This window comes from Macrobrachium rosenbergii, chromosome 26 (assembly GCF_040412425.1).
Source record: "Macrobrachium rosenbergii isolate ZJJX-2024 chromosome 26, ASM4041242v1, whole genome shotgun sequence".
NCBI classification, from domain to species: domain Eukaryota; kingdom Metazoa; phylum Arthropoda; class Malacostraca; order Decapoda; family Palaemonidae; genus Macrobrachium; species Macrobrachium rosenbergii.
Genome location: NC_089766.1, coordinates 7,894,343 through 7,916,007, shown reverse-complemented (window position 1 = coordinate 7,916,007; position 21,665 = coordinate 7,894,343). Strand labels below are relative to the sequence as shown.

Genomic DNA, 21,665 nt, shown 5'->3' with positions numbered 1-21,665 from the left:
GTCATAACGTAGCCTAAATAGGCTAGAGATATCTTAGGAGGCCTGAGGCTACCATAAATTAGTTAAGGTTAGGTTAATCTAGGATGGCTGTAACTGTACCGTAGCGTTGATGCATCAGCATAGGCTATTCTTGCATGGCAATCCCTATTCTAAGCATAGATTATTGTGAATTGTGGAGCATCACTATATTGTGATCGAAAAGAATGAGTAAAAAAGCCACAATAATATAATTGATAAATTGTATATTTTAAGAGACAGGTTTTGTATATTTTTGTGTCTTAAAATATACAATTTATCAATTATATTATTGTGGCTTTTTTACTCATTATTGTGAATGAATGCTTGCTCATGTGCTGTTTTACTGAATATTACAGGCGGCTCGATATGCCCGAATGCAGTATGTAAAATAATCTGGGGGCCTTGCGGGCAACAAACAGGTTACTTTCTTCCTTGTTGGGTTTAACAATCTGTCATAAGTTAAGCCAGCATGGTACTTGTAAAATTAACTGTAGGCTATAAGTCAGTAAGTCCAGTTTTAATTACAGACACTACCCTACTTACTAACACTCAACTTAGGAGCATTCAGAGATACAAACAAACGGGATCACAAATTAAATTTTTGTTCAGAGCGCTCCCCTTTGCCACCTGTAAGTTCAGATTATGTTCTGTGCGCGTATTCTGCTTAGTTACAATTTTTGCTGCTCCCCATGCCATAGAGCACCATAGTGCACGCCAACCTACCTCCCCAGACTCTTGTACCTGCGCTAGCGGTAAGATGTGGTCTGTTGTGCTCCAAGCTATTCCTGTGAATTTATCGTGAAATAGTTAGCCCATCCTTTATCTATCATGGTTAATGGCAAGCGTAAGGCAAGTGAAGTTAGTGGCAGTGGTAAAAGGCGGCTGGCTATCTCAATGGAAACTCAGGTGGTGATTATAAAGATATTAGTGGTGAAAAAATGGTGGATGTAGCATGCATGTATAATATGAATCGTTCAACTATTAGCATGATCTTTAACAAGGAGTGAATTATGAAACACGTTGAAAGTGCTGTGCCAATGCAGTCAGCAATTAAAAGCAAGAGAAGGGGGAAGCTGGTAGAAGAAATTGAAAAGCTTCTGGTTACCTGGATGGAACACCAGAGGCAAAGGTCTGCACCACTTTGCCTCATGGTGATTTAGGAAAAGGCTAAAAGCCTTTTAAACGACTTGAAGGCTAAGGCTGGTGAAAGCGCTGCTGATGAAATATTTTGTGCAAGACATGGATGGTTCCATCGCTTTAAAAAATGTGTTAACTTGCATCACATGTCCTTTAGTGGTGAGGCAGCTAGCATTGACAAAGCAGCAGCTGAAAAATTTCCCAAGACGGTCAAGGAATTCGTTGATGAGGAAGGTTATACCCCTCAGCAAGTTTTTAATATTGATGAGATATGCCTTTTCTGGAAAAAAAAAATGCCAGAAAAAAATATATATCAGCCATGAAGAGAAGACAATGCCAGGATATAAGGCGGTGAAGGATAGGCTAATCTTACTGCTGGGTGGCAACGCATCGGGAGACTTCAGCTAATGCTGCTCTTAGTGTACAGCGCTGCAAATCCACAGGCACTCAAAAACATCACAAAGAGCTCTTTACCCGTAATCTGGCTGTCCAGTAATGAAGCCTGGGTGGCTTGCTATATTCAAAGACTGGTTTTTCCATCACTTTGTTTTCTGAAGTCAACCTGTTCAACTGTGAGCATGGGGTTCTTTTCAAGATAATGCCCAGGGGCATTATCTTGGATAATGCCTCTGGGCACCCACCATGCTTAGATGATTTCCATCTGGATGTGAAAATTGTGTATATAACACAACTTCACTCCTTCAGCCAATTTCAGGAAGTATTACACTCGTAGTGCTTACGGGTAAGCATTGAAGGAAGTGAATGACCAGGGTATGACTTGACTTTACATTTATAAGGGATACAACATATATAATTGCATCAAGAATATTGATGCTGCATGGTGTAAAGTAAGTGGGATTAACATGAATGGAGCATGGAAGGCTTTATGCCCATGGTTTGCCAACGACTTCAGAGGATTTAATCAGGAAGAGGAGGCAAAAGGAATCATTAACAGTCTCGTTGACATAAATGAAAAGCTACATCTTGACTGAGAGGAAGAGGACTTTGAAGAGCTGTTTGAGTCTCATTCAGAGTAGTTAACGAATGAATAAATGCAAAGAACAGAGGAACATGAGGAAGAAAAACCTCTTCTTTTAAAGAATGTTGAAACAACATTGATGGCTGAGGGGATTTCTCTTATTGAGAAAGCTTTTAACTGTTTTTGAGAATCAGAACCCAAATGCTGAGAGATTCTCAAAAGTAGCAACAAATCATCAACAATGCTATCCAGTGTTATCATCTCAAATACGATGAAAAGAAAAGAAAATCTGTGCAAACTTCCCTAGACCAATTCTTCAAACCAGTGCATTCAACCTCAAGAGCCCCTCCACCTCTGTTGACTGCTTCCTCCTCAGATGAAGAAGAAACTGATGCTGAAGAATTCCTTGCCAAAGAAGACGTTGATGTTGACGACCTGCTGCCCCTATAATTCCATGCCTCCTTTCCTCCTCTCATCCTGCGCTACCAGTTCCAAAGGTAAGAAAAGCAACTATATTATAATCACAATTTATTTAGGTTTTATGTATTATTTGTATTAATAAAGTATACTATAAAGTACAGCACTGTATGTACAATGTAGCGTGTTTTAGGATGAAAAAAGTACAGTACTATATTGACTTTATATCATACTGTACTTAAATAGGCATGAAGAGTACAGTAACCAACTTAAGAACAATTCAACATATGAATGGCCATCTGGAACGTAACTCGTTCGTGATTCGGGTGGTGTCTCTATGTCAAAGAAGTTATTCTGCTTCAGGTAATCTCGGATCATACATGAGAGCTCATACAGGAGAGAATCGATTCCCATGCTCTGTATGTATGTCAAAGAAATTATTCTGAATCAAGGAGTCTCAAAACCCCATGAGAACTCATACAGAAGAGAAACCAAATACAGTACTTGCTCTGTATGTCAAAGAAGTTTTTCTCATCCAAGTCATCTCAAAACACACATGAAGACTCATACAAAAGAGAAACCATTCATTTGCTCTGTATGTCAAGGAAGTTATTCTGCTTCAAGTAATCTCAAAACTGGAGAACTCATAATGGAGAGAAACCATATACTTGCTCTGTATGTTGTGTCCAAGTAGTTTTTCATAAGACTGTACTGAAATTCTCAAATTACACATTGGAAATCATTGTGGAGAGAAGCCATTTTCTGGTTCTAAATGTGAAAATATACAAGTTCTCTTAGCCTGAGATTACACATAAAAATTCATAATATTGAGAGTCTAATTAAATGCACTGAATGCCAAAAATGTTTTCATTTTCCTCTGCTGTCAGAAAACTGGGGAGAAGCCATTCCCTTACTGGAGAAAAGCCATTCATGTCTCATGAGTGCCAAAGGAGATATACTGTAAATGCACTAGGTTCCAAAGAAGTTTATTTTCATTAGGTCCATCTTAGAACGATTATGTGAACTTGGAAGAAAGACGTCATTCTTCCATACAGTGTTAAAACAGTTCATGCCACTGTGGTCCTAAGACCAGCATGCATGAGGACAAGGGCCTGTGTAACCTTGAAGAGTTGCAGTGGCTGACAGCTACCAAAAAAACTGCTCGGACCTCTGTAACTGCAAGGAAGCTATAGCTATTTGAATGGCGTGGATTAACAGTCCCGAAAAGCTCTCAACAGGCCTAGAGAGTTGGGGAGCTTCTACTAAATAGCTCAAGAAACACACAACTTGTGTTTGAAATATGGAGGGAGTTCATGAAGCAGGGCGACTGACAAACTTGATAGCTTACCTTGCGTCTGGTGAGAAGGTGAGGAACAGACTCATAGCTAATATGTGAGAACTCATGGAGGATAGATGTTATTCTTTTACCCTGTCTTGTAGTCTCCAAAAGACAGTCATTGGTTTTGAATGCCAAAATAGTGTTTTTAATTCAGCAGAGATGATGTTCAGTTGCATTGACAGATTTGTTTAATTTTTGCACCCCAAGGCAACTTGCACTGGATGTTGAAATAACTATCGTTAACTTATCTGCAGAATCTAATAAAAATCAACAACAGCGACCTATGGTATTATAAAAAGAGAAAACCGTCTTTATATTTTTAGGATCCAATTAGATTTTAGAGGGAAGTTATACTGATTAGGTTATAAATGGTGAATTGAGAGCATTTTTTCACTTTTTGAAAAATTTTATTTCAGAGTATTCCAAGCAGAGGAAAATTTCATTAGATCCTAACTAGGACCGAGTATTGTACATAGAACATCCTTTGAAAATGGAAGTTGAAAAATCATTATCGTTGCTGTTAATCAAAGAAGAGAAGGAGAATTTGGAGGAGGATCTTACTGAAAACAAAGGTGAGGGCTCTTTGTATGCAGATCCTTTCTTAGAAGTGAAGGCCGAACCAGAATTTTTGTACTGTAGTGAAATTGATATGAACTGTTCATCCCAATCTGTAAAGTGTGGGGATGACTCTCCAAGCTGTGATGAAGAAAGCGGAAAGAAGATTATTGCAGAAGAAAATAGACATTTCGATAGAGCAGAGGATTCTCACACACTATCCATACCGTGTGGAATATTATCTAATGATAATTTGACCAGGGAGACTGACAAAAATAACTGCAAAACATTGGAAGTATTTTCAAAGACAAGCAAAACGGCAGGGAAGCGAATAACTTTTCCTTTATGTATCATGGCTAATGGCAAGCATAAGGCAAGTGGAGACAGTGGCATTGGTAAAAAGCGGCAGGCTATCTCAATGGAAACTAAGGTGGCAATTATAAAGAAATTAGATGATGGTGAAAAAATGGTGGACGTCGCACGCATGTATAATATGAATCGTTCAACTTGGTACAATCTTTAAGAACAAGGAGCGAATTATGGAACACATTAAAAGTGCTGTGCCTATGCAGTCAACAATTATAAGCAAGAGAAGGGGGAAGCTGGTGGAAGAAATGGAAAAGCTTCTGGTTATCTGGATGGAACACCAGGGACAAAGGTCTGCACCACTTAGCCTCATGCTGACTCAGGAAAAGGCTAAAAGCCTTTTCAACGACTTGAAGGCTAAGGCCGGCGAAAGCGCTGCAGACGAAACATTTTGTGCAAGTCATGGATGGTTCCATCGCTTTAAAAAACGTGTTAACTTGCGTCACATGTCTGTTAGTGGTGAGGCAGCTATTGCTGACAGAGCAGCAGCCGAAAAATTTCCCAAGACGCTCAAGGAAATCAGTGATAAGGAAATTACGCACTGCCCCTCCTCCTCCTCCTCTCATCCAACATCTCAAGCTTATGCTACCAGTTTCAAAGGTAAGAAAAAAAAACTGTTACCATTACGATTTATTTAGGTTTTGTGTAGTATCGTGTATCAATAAAGTACCTGTACACAGTAAAATACAGTACTGTAAGTGGGGTGGTGTGTGAGACACCACCCTACTTACAAATGAGCTGAATTCCGTACGGCCGTTCGGATGTTGAAGTGTTTGCAGTATATCAAATCAATACAGTACTGTATATTTTTCATCCTAAAACACAATACTGTACAGTGTACACACAGTACTGTATGTACAGAATAGGCGCACAAAACAAAATTTGAACCTATTGGCAGAGGGGAGCGTTCTAAACAATTTTAATTTGCAATCCTGTTTGTTTGTATCTCTGAATGTTAGTAAGTTGAATGTTCATATGTAGGACGGTGTCTGTATATCCATTTGATTGCAGTTTTTTTGGTTTCAGCTATGGCTGTTGAAACATCCTTGCCCTGGCCAGCCAGCATTCCGGAGCTGAAGGTATGGACAGTTTAAACAGTTCCAAATTTTGTGAAGTGTGAATTCGGTGTTGTACAGCGAATCATTGAGGTGTTTGATATAAAATTTTTTACTTTTCAAATTATAGTTAATAGTTTTTTGCAGATTTTTCATAATATATTGTACTGCATTACTGATGTATTGATAGATTAATTTATCACCTAGTCAAGAAAACATTTTATGTACTGAGTGTGAATAAAAAAAGAGTGCATATTTTTTTTAAATAAAATATTTGACATCATAGATTTTGAATGATATAGGAATTGTGACTGTTAATCATAAAAGAATTTGGAAATTTGGATAGCTTTAGTTCTTGGTTTTAATTGTAAAACCATCTAAATTACTAGTGTAGATCATAAGCAGCATGTAATGTATGCTGTCACGTGTTAAACATAGAATGAATATTAATGGCCATTTTAGTTGCTTTCTTGAAGAGCAAAGTTAATTGGTTTTCATGAAGTTTGATGGAGTTACTTTCGAAAATCCATGCCTTTTCAGCCTGTTCACTACTGTAAGGTATCCATAAATATTTTGATTTTATAATAGGAGGCAGTCCCCGCTTACTGGCGGCATCGGTTAACCACGTTTTGGTCTTACAACGCTTGGGTAACAACAGCGTTAACCTGATTTTCGGCGCTGTTAAGTGATTTACAGGGCCAGTAAGCAGTTTATCAGCATCGGTAAGCGATTTATTGGTGCCGATAACCGGTTAACAGTGCTGTTAAGCAGTATATTTACTCTTATGGCATTGTAAACACCACTTATTACCATAATTATTGTGATGTTCCGGTTAACAACAATTTTTGGTTATCGGCGCTCAGCCAGGAACCCCCGCCGTTAACCGGGGACTGCCTACCCTGAAAGATTTCTTGATTACAGTGTGTTTAAATTTGATGTCATTTTCAGCGTTTGGATGAGTTACTAAGATGTGGTATCTGTTATGAATTCATGTCGACATCCATGGTGACCATATGCTCTCATAATTGTAAGTATAGTAGTATAATTTTGTGTGTGCAAATGCTGTGCAGGTCATGCATTAAAAACCTTGTTTAATTTAGACCATAGTTGTTGATGGTAGGTGGGATTTAGGCTGTCACAAGGAAATTCTGATCGAATAGGTAACTTGGTAGGCTAGCACTGTAATGCCACTACCTCCTGCTGCATACTCTACATTCAAATGCAGGAAGATAATATGTGAGGTTGCTTCAAAGAATATAAAATGTTAAAGTACAGTACTGTAATCATTATTGTTGTGCCTTTATTATTACTCATATTTTTATTATTATGGATGTGTAATGGATCTTGGAGAGTAGTGGGAATGGAATTATTGAGAAATGATTTCCACACTTAATTTTTAAGTTACTTTCCACATATAGTGAAGACTGGGTTTTGTGAGCATTTTCTGTAGATAGGGTATTTGTAATTTGGCAAGCATTTTAGTGTACATACAGACTGAAATACCTGTTTATAATAACAGTAGATTTGAGCTCAGGTTTAGAGTTTTTCTTTTTGACGATTAACAAAATATTTCTGAGTTTTCTGGATTAACTTTGAGATACATTCAAGGTTTGTTACGTTGTGATACGTTTGTAATAAGCACATCTGTTCCAGTTTGTTCCATGTGCATACGTCAGTATTTGGGTTATAAGACCCAGTGTCCGGCCTGTTTTCAAGAGACAACTGGTCAGCAACTGCGTAATAACAGGCTTTTAGATGAAATTATACTTCTTTTTCCTGCTTTGAGGTAATTTTTCTTTTGAGTTTTGGAAACACTGTATTTCAGAGCATTGAAATATATTCACAGGCATAATTATGCTAATTTTGAATAAGTAGAATGAATATGCAGTGCATAAGTGAGTTTTAATGAGGTTTTGCATATATTTTTTCATCTTTTGGTTTTTGACAAAAGTGGTTGTTGCTTTTAAATTCTTAATGCACGGACATTCAAAAAAGTTTTGCTTGAATAAATTCTGATATTCATGGTTAGTTGATAAACTGATTTTTGTGAGATGATGTGCTCAGCAAATTGGTTAAAAACTTTATATTTGCTGAAATGTGATGGTTATGAGAATGTTGTTGAAGGCCTTTAAAGTATAATACAGTATTGATGATTGAAATAGAAATGGCTCTACTGTACTACATTTCATTTAAGGATCTTGGAAAGGAAGAACATTGTGACTAAATGTTTGCAGTAGTTAACAGAGAACTACACAAAGAGTAAGTTTCAAAATGTCAGTAGGTGTTTTGATTTCCCCGTGCCAAAGCCAGTGGATCGGGAGAACCACCGTATTTTGTTTCTTAAATAGGTTAATGAAAGAGAGGATCTGTAGACAACACATTTCAAGAACAATTGTAAAAAGTTTACTCACATTTGTGAAGATCATAATGTACACCAATCTCTCTCTCTCTCTCTCTCTCTCTCTCTCTCTCTCTCTCTCTCTCTCTCTCTCTCTCTCTCTCTCTCTCTCTCTCTCTCTCATTAACTACAGAAAACTCTTGGGACAACTACACTAATCAAAGAATGAGAGCTAAAAACAGTATCCGAAAATGAAAGGAAATTTAAAAACAGTTAAATGATATGAATTAGAATGTATTTTTTTGTGAATGGAGGCTTCGCCATATTACGTGGTCACATGCTGTAGGTTGCATGTGTGAATAGCTTTATGCAAATGATGAAAATCAATGGGGGAAATCTCATAAAAGATAAACAGTTGAAAACAGCAGCTTAGTCACTTATTATGTCCCTGGAGGGGTGGTAGCGCTGACAGTGCACCTCACGTGGTGCACCGTAAGCATTACTCACGGGTCTTTGCAGTGTCCCTTCAGCCCCTAGCTGCAACCCCTTTCATTCCTTTCACTGTACCTCTGTTCATATTCTCTTTCTTCCATCTGACTTCTCACCCTCTCTAACAGTTGTATCATAGTCCAACTGTGAGGTTTTCCTCCTGTTACACCTTTCAAACCTTCTTATCATCCGTTTCCCTTTCAGCGCTGAATGACCTCATAGGTCCCAGTGCTCCGCCTTTGGCCTAAATTCCATGTTCTGTATTCTACTTACTGAGTCTTCCTGGATTGTTGTAGTCCTTCTAACCTGACCATTCTACTTCAGCTATTTCCTGCTCCAAGTTTTGCCCACTGTTCAGGAGGGAATACTTCAGGCAGTCACCATGAATCTAATAATGTTTTGTGACATTATTATTACATAAGAATATTTTCTTATTGCATAAGAAAATATTGTCAAGAAATGGGATTCTCCCAAAATTGGAATAATGGTGCAATCAAGTTTCTTAACATTATATACCACTATTTTACCATCACATCTACTTATCTCTTTTGAATTATTTAACTTTTAGTGAATGTAAATGTCTAATCTCTTAAAGTTCTGTTAACACAAGCAGTTTTATATTGTTTAATATATAACTGATATAGATTAGTCTTACATATTGGATTGTTGCAAATGTTTTCTTGTCCACTAAAAATTATTGTTTACTTTGCTATCAAAGAGTTTTGTTGGTTTAATGTTTTACAAATTTTCTTTCAGGGACAAGACTGCGCGTCAGTGTCAATCAGCAAAAGGGAATACGATATCAGGGTATCTTGTGAAAGATGACGACAGTAATGACAGCAGCGGATCTACCAATGCCGCCATCAACGTGTTGTCCCCTGATGTCAGAAGTAAAGTAAAGAAAGAGGATTCTGCAACCCCATCTCAGGCATCATCATCTAATGATTTGCTCAGCACACCTAGGTAATTGTGCTTTCGTGAATGTTAGTAACATATGAGTTTGTGGGAATAACTTTAGTTATCCATGCGAGTTCGTGCAAGTGAAGTATAGGTATTGCACTTGTTAGTTGATGTGGATTTTAATACTCTAATTGTGCTATTGTGAATAATTTTTTCGATGAAATGTAGATGTCATGTTTTTCCGACACCAGTCAGGGTTAAAGAATTACTTATATTGAATCATTAATCCTTTATTTAATTATGTTTGGTGACTTCACACAACATCAGAGTTTTTATAATGAAAACCTACGAAGCCAAATTCACAAGTAATTTTGTGTTTGTCACTTTATGCATTTTCACCAATTTAGATAGATATCTGGTAGGGAATATGTATATAGTTAGATTTGAGATTAGCTATTTTAATTCCTTTATGCATTTTTACCAATTTAGATAGATATCTGGTAGGGAATATGTATATAGTTAGATTTGAGATTACTTATTTTAATTCCTTGTACTCTAGTGGAATGTTTAGTCATCATGTCTTTAGACAGAACTAGATAGGAATTTTATAGCAGTGTTGGATATTTTCATTCAGTTTGACAAAGAATCATTTGGATCAGCTATATGAAAGGGAACACTTTTTATGTGATCTGTCAGGAAACAGCCTGGTCAAAACCATGAATGGTACATATTACAGTACAGATTGTTTTAGTGACATTAATAGTGGGAAGTATAGTATTTTGTCTTTACAGTACACCCATGGGTGGCTATATTGCAAAACTATAGTTGTAAGGGTTTTGGATAAAATAGGACTACTGTAATAAAGTTTCAATTAAGTCATTGTGCTTATGATCTTTATGTGTTCTATTTTATTTCATCAGGTTCTACCTTAATGTTAACTTTTCTGGCTTTGTAGGTCCTCCAAAACCTCCCTTATGATGGAGACACCAAAGAGGAACCTTACAAGTGTTTCATCAAAGAGTCCCCTGGTATTTTCATCCCCTGCCAGCAGCAGTCGATCCAGTAATGGCATTGTGAGTTCTAAATTGTCCGTTAAGTCTCCAAGCATAGTATCTGCATCACAATCTCCGAGTACGTCAGCTTCGTTATCGCAAAGTGGTCGGCAATCTGTGTCTGGTTTTTTCTCTATTATGGGTGAAAGGTAAGTTTTCATAAAGATATGATTAAGTAACGTGAAAGATTTTGTATGGTCAATAACCATTTTTGGAAAGGGGAGGTGTCTTAGTAGGTAACCAAATTTTGTTTGCTAAGTTTTTCTTGTCCTGCTTTCCTTCTCAAGTACTGTTTAGATTTTGTGTAACAGATTTATCATAAAAGAGAAATAGCCTTGAGCAAAATTAAATGACAGTCATAAGTTAATGGATTATCTTTGGTAACTTCAACATCCAAATACAAAGAGGGCAGATATGCAAAATACATGTTCGCAGTTGTGGACTATAGAGAGATTTATGCAAAAAAGAGAGCAAGTATTTTGAAACATGAAATATTCCTTGAGGGACTAACCACTTACAGTGTGCCCTGACTGGCACACTGTTAATGGCACTGAAGATTCATTGGTGTGTGTTGCTTTGTTCCTTTTATTTATCGTCCCTCTCACTTTCATCTATCATTTTAAAACAAATCCTTTTGGCTGAGCTCTTTGAGAATTTAGGAATATGATTCATGGTCTTGTTTAACTAATTTGCTATATTAATAATATGAAAGCATCTTATTACACAATTTTTTTTTGTTTCCCAAACTTACATATTTGGAACTGATTTCATATGTTTATGTTAAGTCTAGAAAATATGGAAAATATCAGTCATTAGAAAGTACATAAATCTATAAAACTGTGAGTGTGCATTGAAATTATTTTAAGATTTAGGTGTTTGAGGTGACATTCAAACCCTAAAAATTAGTCCTCAAAGTAAGTTTCATGTGAGCATGAAAAAAAGTACTTAAATTTTGGTGCTTACTCATATGATTTCATTATAATAGAACTGTTCAAGTTAAGCAACTAAATGTACTGGAGCAAGAAAGCAGGGTGTCCTTTCCTTTAGCATCAAACTTGTATCGCTGTCAGGGCCTTGGATCCTCTCCCCAACATACTTAATTGTAAAATAATTATCAAAGAAATCAAACAAAACCACTAATTCACATTTTGAGACACTCATGTACCTCATTGAAGGATTTCTTCCTAAAGTGGAACTAAAAATTGGAGCAAGGTTGATGAAAAAGTTGGCCAGCTAGATGGGAAGTGACCAAGGGATTGACTGAAATGTAAAAAGGAGGCAGGGAGCAGCTGAGGCCAAAGGAATGTTTCAAAGAACTTTTGAGTCCTGTATTCTTGGTGGAACAACTTAAAATTTACAATTTACCTGTGTTTTTATTTATTGGTAATTGTGGTGTATTTCTTTGTATTCTTTCAGAGCTGGGAGTGACACTGGTAATGAAGAACCAAAGGTAGCCTGTCCTGTTTGCAATGTGCGGGTACCAGAACGTAACATAAATCTGCATCTTGATGCTTGCCTTAAACGTATGGAAGAAGGAGATAAAGAGGAGATGTAGGTTCTTTTGTTATTTTACAAAAGCACTTTGTTGACTTTATAATTCTTTGTTCAGATTCTTTGACAGTTGGTATTTTGTTATAAGCATTTAAATGATGACGTCAGTGATATATTTTTCTACAGTACAGCTATAGGTGCAATTTTGCAGACGCTTTCTGTGCTGCAGGTGACAACGATGATCATGAGTTTAACTGTATTCAGTTTTCTTCGTTTCTCTTTGCTGTATTTTCCTATTCATATCTTTCTATTTGTGGTTGCTCATCGGTGAAATGAATGTTTGCATTTGAATAACTTAAAAAATAGTACAGTCACATTAATCAGTTTTTCTCGTAGAGTTTGTGTCGACCAGCAGCCAAAACGAAAGCCATTGCCGAAATTAGTTTATTCACTTCTCAGTGAGAAACAGTTGCGACAGATGTTGAAAGAAGTTGGCCTGTCAGTTCAAGGGGATAGGCAACAGTTGTCGAACAGGCACCGAAGGTTGGTATTGTCATGCTTCCCATAACTAATGCATCAAAATGCTTTTAATTTATCAAAGCTCTTGTATCTCTTCAGTTGTTTAAACCCTTTTAAAAACCCTTGAGTTTGTCAAGGATTCACTTTTAAGCATTTTGTTTCCAGAAACTTTATGACTGGAGGCTGTTGAGACGATAGTGTAAAATGAAAAAGATATTAGAAAAGTATTTTCACATATCTTAGTATACATAAAATATAGGGGAACACTATGCCTAAGATCATTGGCAGAATTAGTTGTAACCAGTTAATGCCCTTTAGCTTTTGTATCTGATTTCATTCTTTTAAGTGTAAGGGCCCAGTTTATGGATCACTATTGTTTTCACCTTAATGATTAGGTATTAGAAAAGTTGTTTATGTGTTATTAGCTATGAATTAGTATTTTATTTCAGGTATACTACTTTATATAATGTGGAATGTGATGAGTATTTTATTTCAGGTATACTACTTTATATAATGTGGAATGTGATGCAGCAGAACCACGACCTGTCCAGGAGATTTTACGTCAGGTGGAACGTGAGGAAAAGGAAGAAACCAAGGGGACGTCTAAAAGTGTGAGTTTTGGATTCTCATGGAATGACTGAAGAATTAATAGCATTAGTAAATTTTGAGCCACTTGGAGAAACAACTCTGAATTTCTCTTGACTGTGAATAGGAGTAAACGTCTTGTGTTAATATAGTGGATGTAAACAAAAGTCATACTGAGAACGGCCTTTGCATAGCAGCACCATCTAGTGAATTAATTTTAGCAGAAGTCCTTTGTGAAACTAAGAGAACCATTTGGTAGACAAGATATAATTCAAGATTTTTCTTATATCAAATACCAGCTTGATATTGCTCCAGTCAGGCATGGTTTTGCCTTGCCAACAAGGGGTGCATTACTCATTCCCCTTTTTCAATTACTTCTGTAGTTTTTCCCTTTAGTATGGGTGGATGCTTTCCTGTTCAGAGCAGGCATTTTAGGATGAGCTTGTTAGCCCTGCCCACAAATGGGACTAATGTGTTGGTGGCAGCTGACATCTCTTGGCCAAAGGAATTAATATTTATATATTGAACTTATCTTAATTTTACCGTATTTTTTAAATTTTTGAGCTTTTTGTATTCAGACACTTGCATATCAAGTCAGAGATCTATGGGCTTCTTGCGTAAGATTGTATGGACAGCTCTTTTATGAAAGTTGCATTCATCCCTACAGAGTTCCTATAAAGAATACAGACAGTCCCTGGTTAATGGCGGGCTCGGGTAATGGCAATCCAGTTTTACGGCGCTTGTCTAGCAACGAAAATCGGCAATTTTCGGCGCCGAAATCGCCGATTTCCGCTTATCGGAGCCGATAATTGGGTATTGGCGCCGATTCATAACTAATAGAGGCGTCAATAACCGAAAATCGGGGCTTTTCAGCGCCGATAAGCCACAAAAAGCTCCGGAAATCGCTGATTATCGGTTAGTGGCGATTTTCGGTTATCATCACACCCCCAGAACGGAACCCCCGCTGATAACCGAGGACTGCCTGTACCACCTACAGTGTGCCTTGCTTAGCCGTGTAGAAAGTGCTAAATGTTTTCTGCAGTATCCTTCTACCTTTTACTTCTCTTCTAACACCTTTGATCTTTTCCCACCAAGTTGGCCATCTCGAAGTTTACCCTGCTTTAAGGTGTCAGCTTCCCTATTCTCCTTAGATACCAAATCACAGTCTGCCACAGCTGTTACATTTGTTTGAATGTAGTTACGTAGGATTGGGAGATTTTCAGGATATAGAAAAGTTGCAGTGCCCCTTTAAAGTGTTGTGTTCCTGTGCCCTCTGTATTCCACTCATTTCTTGGCAATTGTTGAGTCTGTAATAGCCATATGTAACCTGAATATTTTTTTCACATAAGAGCATGTAATTTTTGTGGAAGCCTGCTAGGCAAGTTTCTGGTCTTTTTGGCTTGTTTGTCAAGTAGGCAGTCTCCGGGTTATGATCTGCTCGGCTTACAACGCTCCAAGCTTACGACGCTCTTCAAATATGTTCATCAAAAATTATTTCCCAGGTTACAACGCATGTTCCAGGTTAACAACACCGATCCAACAGAAGAAGTATGGCTTCAAAAAGGGCAGAATGGTCAAAATTTGGAGGTTTTTTATGAAAAACTCTTTAAAAATGCATTTTACGTTGTTTACAAGATACCCAAATGATTAAAAGTGAAGTTTTCTCACAATTTTTTAACAATATTTCGTGTTACAGTGATTTTCGGCTTACGGCGCGACATCAGAACGGAACTCCCGTCATAAACCAAGGACTGCCTGTATACTTTTATGCCAGTTTTACTAAGTACAGTATTGCTAGCTTTGTTTCAGGGTTGTGTCCTAATAGTAGTTAAGAATTTCAGTTTAATTTCAGGAACAGATTTTGTCAGCACATTCCTTTAAAAAGTTTTGCATGATGTCTTTTGATTTCAAATTACGATACTACAGGTGTACAGAAACTTATTAATTTTTTTTTTCTTCACTTTTGACAGAAAATCTCTTTTATATTATTCCTGGAAGGTTATACTAACTAATTTTTTTTTTTTACAGATCTTCACTTATGACAGAAAAACTCCTGTGGAAGTTATAGAGAAAGAGCAAGTTAATTATTGTAAGTATATTGTAGATTCTTTAATTCTATAATGTTTGTTTGCTTGTCTGAAAATGATCCATTAATGCGATGATGTTTTCAAGATGAAAGTTAGGTATTGTATGGACTGGGATCTTAGTTGAAAGGAGATATTATTATAATTCCTGTATTTCAGTCCAAAAAAAACTTAGATGAATAACGGCAAACTCTGTTTTAGATATGTGTCATAATATTTATATAGAAACATGAAGACCCAAAGGAACAGAAGAACCTGTGCCTTGTTTTGCATTGTTGACATGCAGTAGATATTTGGGTCATCTTACCTTATCATTGAGCATTGGTGCTGTACCAGCATACAAATTTTTAGTGTTGGTGAGACAAACAAAACCTGGTAAACAGGTTCGTCTACCAGGAAATGCTCCACACCATTATGAAGATAACGGAAGGAATAATTGTAGCAGAGATCCTACATTTTGTTTGCCTATTCCTAGGGGCTTGGTTTTATCCAAAATCGTACTAGTTCCAGCATCTTAATTATCTGTAAAGAGAGTATAAATTAAAAATTAAGGTTACGTTAATATACTGTCTACTTATGAAGGGCATTGCAAAAGGGGGTTCTCTAAGGACAACATAAATTTGTTGCTGGACTTACCATCCCCTATTCATGCTAGTACAGTGAGGCACAATTACAAGGTGAATGATAAATACCAAAAATAATAACTAAGTGTAAAACATGAACAAAATCTTATAATAAGCTTAGATACAATGGATAACTAATGGTAACTGCTACTGTGCCAAGCATCACCCCAAATTAGAAATACTTAAACGAATAAAATAAAACTTAGTGAAAAAAGCAATTGGTTAACTCCAAAAGCTGTTCCAGTTCTGAAACTGTGTAATCAAGGGAATTGCAAAAAATGGGGAACAGAACAGTAGGCTACTCACAGTACCAACACAGCTGTGGCAAAAAGTAGCTCAAGGAGAACCCTTCACATGCTGCAGATAGAATGAAAACGCACTCCCTGTCAGTGGCACACCACGTAACAGTAGGAACGTTCAGAGGTCCTAGAGAGCGTAGTAGCACGTCTGTTTTCAGTACTAGTCGTACACAAAAGGCTGAAAACAGCTTCTATGCAACTTGACCATGTCTTGGGATTTATCAATGCAGTGCTTTGCTTTGCGCACCTGGATGCATTCAGCACAGTTAAAAGCTGTCGTATCTTCAGTGGGCTCGTAAAAGACATGTTTTATTTTTAAAAGAATCGTAGTATGTGGGAACTTCATTGGGGGAAGTATCTCCATTATCTGACTGTCACAGGCAGGTCGTCTGTTTGTTTGACCCACATTACAGTACATCAAGGTATTAGTAAAAGTGACAGGTTTGTATTACTGAGCATTGTAAAAATATATATTTTTTGTTTTCAGTGAAGAAGAATGACAATCATTTTGCAAAACTTATTGCTGATGTCAAGAAGAGACAAGAAGGCAAGAAGAAAAAGTTGAAAGAACCAGTTGGGGAAGAGCAACGTGAAGAGAAGGTAATTACTCCCAGCACAAGCAAAGGAAAGTCACGTCCGAGTTCAAAACTTAAAACAAAATCAAATCATCGTCTTTCGGGTAGTGATGAGAGTGATGGTGATAGCTCCAAAAAAAAGACTGCTACAGGAACCGTGCCAACAAAATCCATATTGAACTTTTTCCAGAATTCCCCCAAGAAGAGTAGCCAGTCGGCTTCTGAAAAGTCAGGTAGCTTGAATCACGTCATTGAAAATTTTTCAGGTAATTTAATGATTACTGATGATGATGTTTTCTCTGAAAAATTTTTGGCCAATGGTAGCAAGTCACTGCCTTCTGAAAGCAGTGATGTTCCTTTGGTTAAAATTGATGCCGGTGTGGACGAACTTAAAGTTAATGGGTGTGCCGCTCGCATTAAGCAGAAGATGGAAGAGACTATAAAATGCAGTCCTGATATTTTTGGTGGAAGTCCTACACATTCCGATAGTAGTGATGATAGTGTAAGTCTTTTGAAGGATCACGATACAGAACAGGAGGACATAGTTCACAGTGGACCAATAATAAAAGGTGAGTTCATGAAGTTAAAACGTATTTCAAGATTTTTATGCTTTAGGTCTTTTATCTTTAAATATGCAAGTCTTATGGCAGTGTTTTTCATATTCAAATAGGCTTAGTCATGGCTATTTTTCTGTTACACACAGTAGCTGCCTACAGTAACGGAAACCACTGCAGAAGAAGGATTTTGTTCCCTTGTTAGGACCAATTGCTTGCCTTCGTAACAAAATCAAGCATGTACTAACCTGATTCCATTCTAAGTCAAGTAAAATCCTTTTCTATTTTGATTAGTAAAGTAGAGAGAAAAATCTTTTCAAGTGTTCTCACACAGTTTACCTTCCAACATTAAATTTTTTTCAATTGTTTGATTGTGCATTTGTGTCTGTCACATGAACACTCTTTGTCAAGTTGATACCACCATACAGTTACTACAGATACTGTAGAATATTTTATCTGTTGACTTTTTATGCATATTTTATTTATTTTAAGTGTGAAGTGAAGAAATAAGTAACACGTTTTTATTTATCTTAACCGTAATCTTAACCGTAAAATTTGCTGTGTGAAATTCATAAAAAAACTTTTGAGTGCTAACTTAGGTCGTGATAAATCATTAAGATACATCTTTTTTTTTTCCATATCACAGCTTACTCTTATAGGACCCTTTTAGTGGTCTACAAAACCATTTTGACCTCCATTTGACCTGGTTATAAGTAATGAGTTCATTGTAAAGCAAAAGTGATTTTTTTGCAAAACAAAAATTGTTAAATGGATCCATTATCTTGCTCTCCAACCATTCCAACTCCATCTTGTCATTGAATGGCTGAAAATTCCCCGGTGTAAGTCTTAGTTCATTAGACAAAATGGGATTTGAAGCATAGTATCTGGATATGCCAAAGGCTATGATTGTAGAGTAATTATGAGCAGCGGGTATACTGTATATGGAAAAATCGTTCTTTTAAAAGTTAGTGTGTGTGCTAACTTGTTTTTCTGAATTGCATTTGGTATTTCCCTACAGTATAGCCTTTGGAAACCACTGCTCCTCCTTGCAGCTTGCGATATTGATTGAATGTAAAGCAGAACTGTTTTCTTTATTAGTTGTTACCAACAGCAGTAGGGTTATATTGATGCAATTCAAAACCTGTGCATTCATGATCATGTGTACAGGTACCTCTGTGTGTTTTCTTGCATTTATTTGCTTGTGTTTACATTTGATTCTAAGACCACTGACACGACTTGCTAACATTCTAGAGGAAGCAGGAAGTGAATCAGATGAGGAATTCATTCCTGGACATCAGCCAGAATCTTGCCCTTTGGACTCACAGCCAGAGAGATCACCAAGCCCTGCTGTTGGAAAGAGAGTTACGAGGCACAGCAGGTCTCTGTCTCAGACTCCACAACCTGACTTGAGCGAGTTAGGCCCAGAAACTCAGGATCTGGAGTTGGATTCGCAGCGTGATCCAGAGTACCAGCCATCGCAGATGTTGGATGATTTGGTAAGCGTGTTTTGGATCCTGTTTGGTTCTTATTTCCTGCCGTGATTTGGAAAACTTCATTAACATAGAGTTTGCAATGCAGTGTGGAGGATGAAAAACAAATAATCATTAGATGGTAGGGTGAATTCAAAGACTAGTTAAATGTTTAGGACATTCTTTTGAATAATAGTATGTTATAATGGTAACAGTAAAACAAATGGGAAGTGTTTATATGAATTCCAAGATTAGTTAGTTAAATGTTTAGGACATTCTTGAATAATAATATGTTATAACAGTAACAGTAAAACAAGTGGGAAGTGTTATATACAGTGGCATCTTTTATTTGATTGATTCCAACACGCCAGTCTTTGATCTTTTATGTAAATAACTGGCCAAACCAAAAATAATTTGGTCTTATAAACGGATCATGAAATGCCTGAAGGTCTTAAACTTGCTTGATTCCATGTTACTAAGGCAAGCATGTGTTGAAATATGTTCCCTGCAAACAGATATTTCACTGAAATTGATTACACATTAATATATCTAGTCCACAAAAAATATCTTAAGTGAACATTTTCTAGTTATATTATGTATGTATTTTTAGGATTCTCAGGATGTGGTGCCTATGCCAAGAAAGTCCAGAAGAAACTCAAGAAAACGCCAAGGAAATGAAGAACCTGTTGAAATACCAAGAAGTCGTCGTAGGAAAAAGTGAAGTCAGTGTAAATATAGTTTTAAGTGTTGTTATGATATGTTGGTCAGTAACCAGGAATGGAAGTAGCCGTGGCCAAGTCACAAAGATTCATGTAGTGGGGAGGGGTTTATTAGTTCACAGAGGCTTGAAGTATTTGTAAAAGTCCTGGCCTTTTAACCTCAAACCTTTTTTGCTTTAAACCATTCTTGAAAGTACAGCTAAGAGATTAATACTATATTCCAAAGTGTCTGGGTCTCTGCAGGTCATTTACACTTCACATCTGAGATTGTGGAATGTGTGAATGTAAAAAAAAATAAAACTGGTTATTTCGTTTTATACTGAATGATGGAAATTTTCCCCAACAACATACAGAAAGTGCAAGTTGGTTCATCCTACAACGTTTAATGTGTTTCATGTACAGTTGGGAATTGTTGGTATGCCTTGTTTATTTCGTGATGTTTGTTGACTGATGTGTAACTTGAATTTTTGTAGTTTTAGTATTTAAGCCTTATTTTATTTTAAATATTTTATTATAGTGATGATGCCTTCATTTTTACATCTTTATCACCCTCACTACTTGTAATAGCACTGCCCATATTTTTTCATGAATCATGAATCCTTTACATAAATGGTTAGGTTTTCGAGCATTAGGTTGTCCATAGACATTGTCGAATACCCAGGATAGTACTTCAGGTTAGGTTTAAAGTTACTGAATAGGAAAAAAGTACAAACTTTTATCTTGAGAGTTTTGGATACGTAAACACCTTTGTAAATGTTTAGCAAGCATTGTTGCTACTTTGCTGGAAGCTACTTTACTTCTGTTATAAGAGCCATGGCATTCTAATTTGTAGTTATCTGATTTCACCTACCTTTGGGAATTGTGGTTTCTATATACCAAAAGCAGACATTTACATCACAATCCAGATGATAGACTCGTCATAACCAAAGCAAATATAATAATAATATTAATAATAATAATAATTGGATAGAAGACCCTATCTTTTTGCAGTAATGTTGAAAGTAATACCTGTTTCAACTTCATTGAGTTTCTCGTTTGTTTTTCGGTTTACCTTGTGAGTTTCTTTTCGCGTTAGGGCAGATAAAAAAATAACTGCCTAGAGTCTGTGTTTAATTAACTAGAGCATTTTAATTAGGTTAAACCTCAGTTAACTTCAGCTCACAGTGAATTTCTGTACTCAGGGAGGATACACAATTTTGGTTACAGGGCCTATAGCTGGGGCAGAATATTCTTCATGTAGAGTGAGAAGGAGAAGCAAGAATGAATCTTCATCTAAAGACTTGTGATGATTTCCTTGATAGTGGAAGGATTTTGTGAATTTACTGCAAGTCTTCGTATGGTAGGCCAACCTATGTCACAGTTGTAAGATAAGAAGATACCTTTCAAGCCTGAAAAATAGGGAAGTTATATTGTATGATATATAGTGTTTGCATTTTTTATATACAATTTTTGGCTTAGCACTTTATTTAAAGTACAGTATCTTATCTTTTTGTATCAAGTGCAAACTTACCAACCAAATGCTAATTGATTTGTTGTCATGTGTTCTTAGACTTACTAGATTAGGTTTAATTCCTGTCTTGATTTAACTTTGTCTCCTACTATTGGTTTTTGTTTATTTTCTGCCATTTTCACTGTTTATGTAAATCTTTTTATCAATATTATCCTTTTTTTTTTTTATAAGAAAAAGTGTTTGGGTTTATTCACTGATTTTAAGGATGGCATAACTTTGTAGTGGGAAAGTGATTATTATTATTATTATTATTATTATTATTATTATTATTATTATTATTATTATTATTATTAATTCACATTGGAATCGAACCCAGGTGAAAGGCAAGGGCACTACCAACTGACCCATTTAGATCTTAAATGAAGCTGGAATCCCAGTACTTTTGTGCCTGAGGTATTACCTGGACGGGTGACACCATGCATACCAGTTAGTTTTACCCAACTTCCCAACCCACCAATAATCGAGTTGAAAGAAATTTCATACAAATTACCCCATCTGAGTGAACACGAAGGAAATAACAGAAAATCACATGTGTAATAGAAATAAATATCTAACTCACATCAGGATTGAACCCAGGAGTATCAAATGAAAG

At 36.5% G+C, this 21,665-nt stretch overlaps 1 protein-coding gene across 2 annotated transcripts in view; it reads left to right on the top strand.

The window, feature by feature from the left end:
- LOC136852986 (E3 ubiquitin-protein ligase RAD18-like) overlaps window positions 1–20,394 on the top strand; it is a 20,981-nt gene extending 587 nt beyond the window's left edge. The window contains exons 2-14 of one of the 2 annotated variants that reach the window (XM_067128078.1): window positions 4,307–5,411; window positions 5,838–5,890; window positions 6,815–6,893; window positions 7,520–7,652; window positions 9,450–9,656; window positions 10,549–10,794; window positions 12,062–12,196; window positions 12,533–12,679; window positions 13,152–13,266; window positions 15,269–15,329; window positions 16,734–17,390; window positions 18,627–18,871; window positions 19,455–20,394. In XM_067128078.1, the coding sequence (XP_066984179.1) occupies window positions 4,985–5,411; window positions 5,838–5,890; window positions 6,815–6,893; window positions 7,520–7,652; window positions 9,450–9,656; window positions 10,549–10,794; window positions 12,062–12,196; window positions 12,533–12,679; window positions 13,152–13,266; window positions 15,269–15,329; window positions 16,734–17,390; window positions 18,627–18,871; window positions 19,455–19,565 (2,616 nt within the window). In that variant the 5' untranslated portion in view covers window positions 4,307–4,984 and the 3' untranslated portion in view covers window positions 19,566–20,394. The remainder of the gene's footprint in view (window positions 1–4,306; window positions 5,412–5,837; window positions 5,891–6,814; window positions 6,894–7,519; window positions 7,653–9,449; window positions 9,657–10,548; window positions 10,795–12,061; window positions 12,197–12,532; window positions 12,680–13,151; window positions 13,267–15,268; window positions 15,330–16,733; window positions 17,391–18,626; window positions 18,872–19,454) is intronic. The other variant, XM_067128079.1, reaches the window with a different exon arrangement.
- Window positions 20,395–21,665: the final 1,271 nt, after the last annotated feature.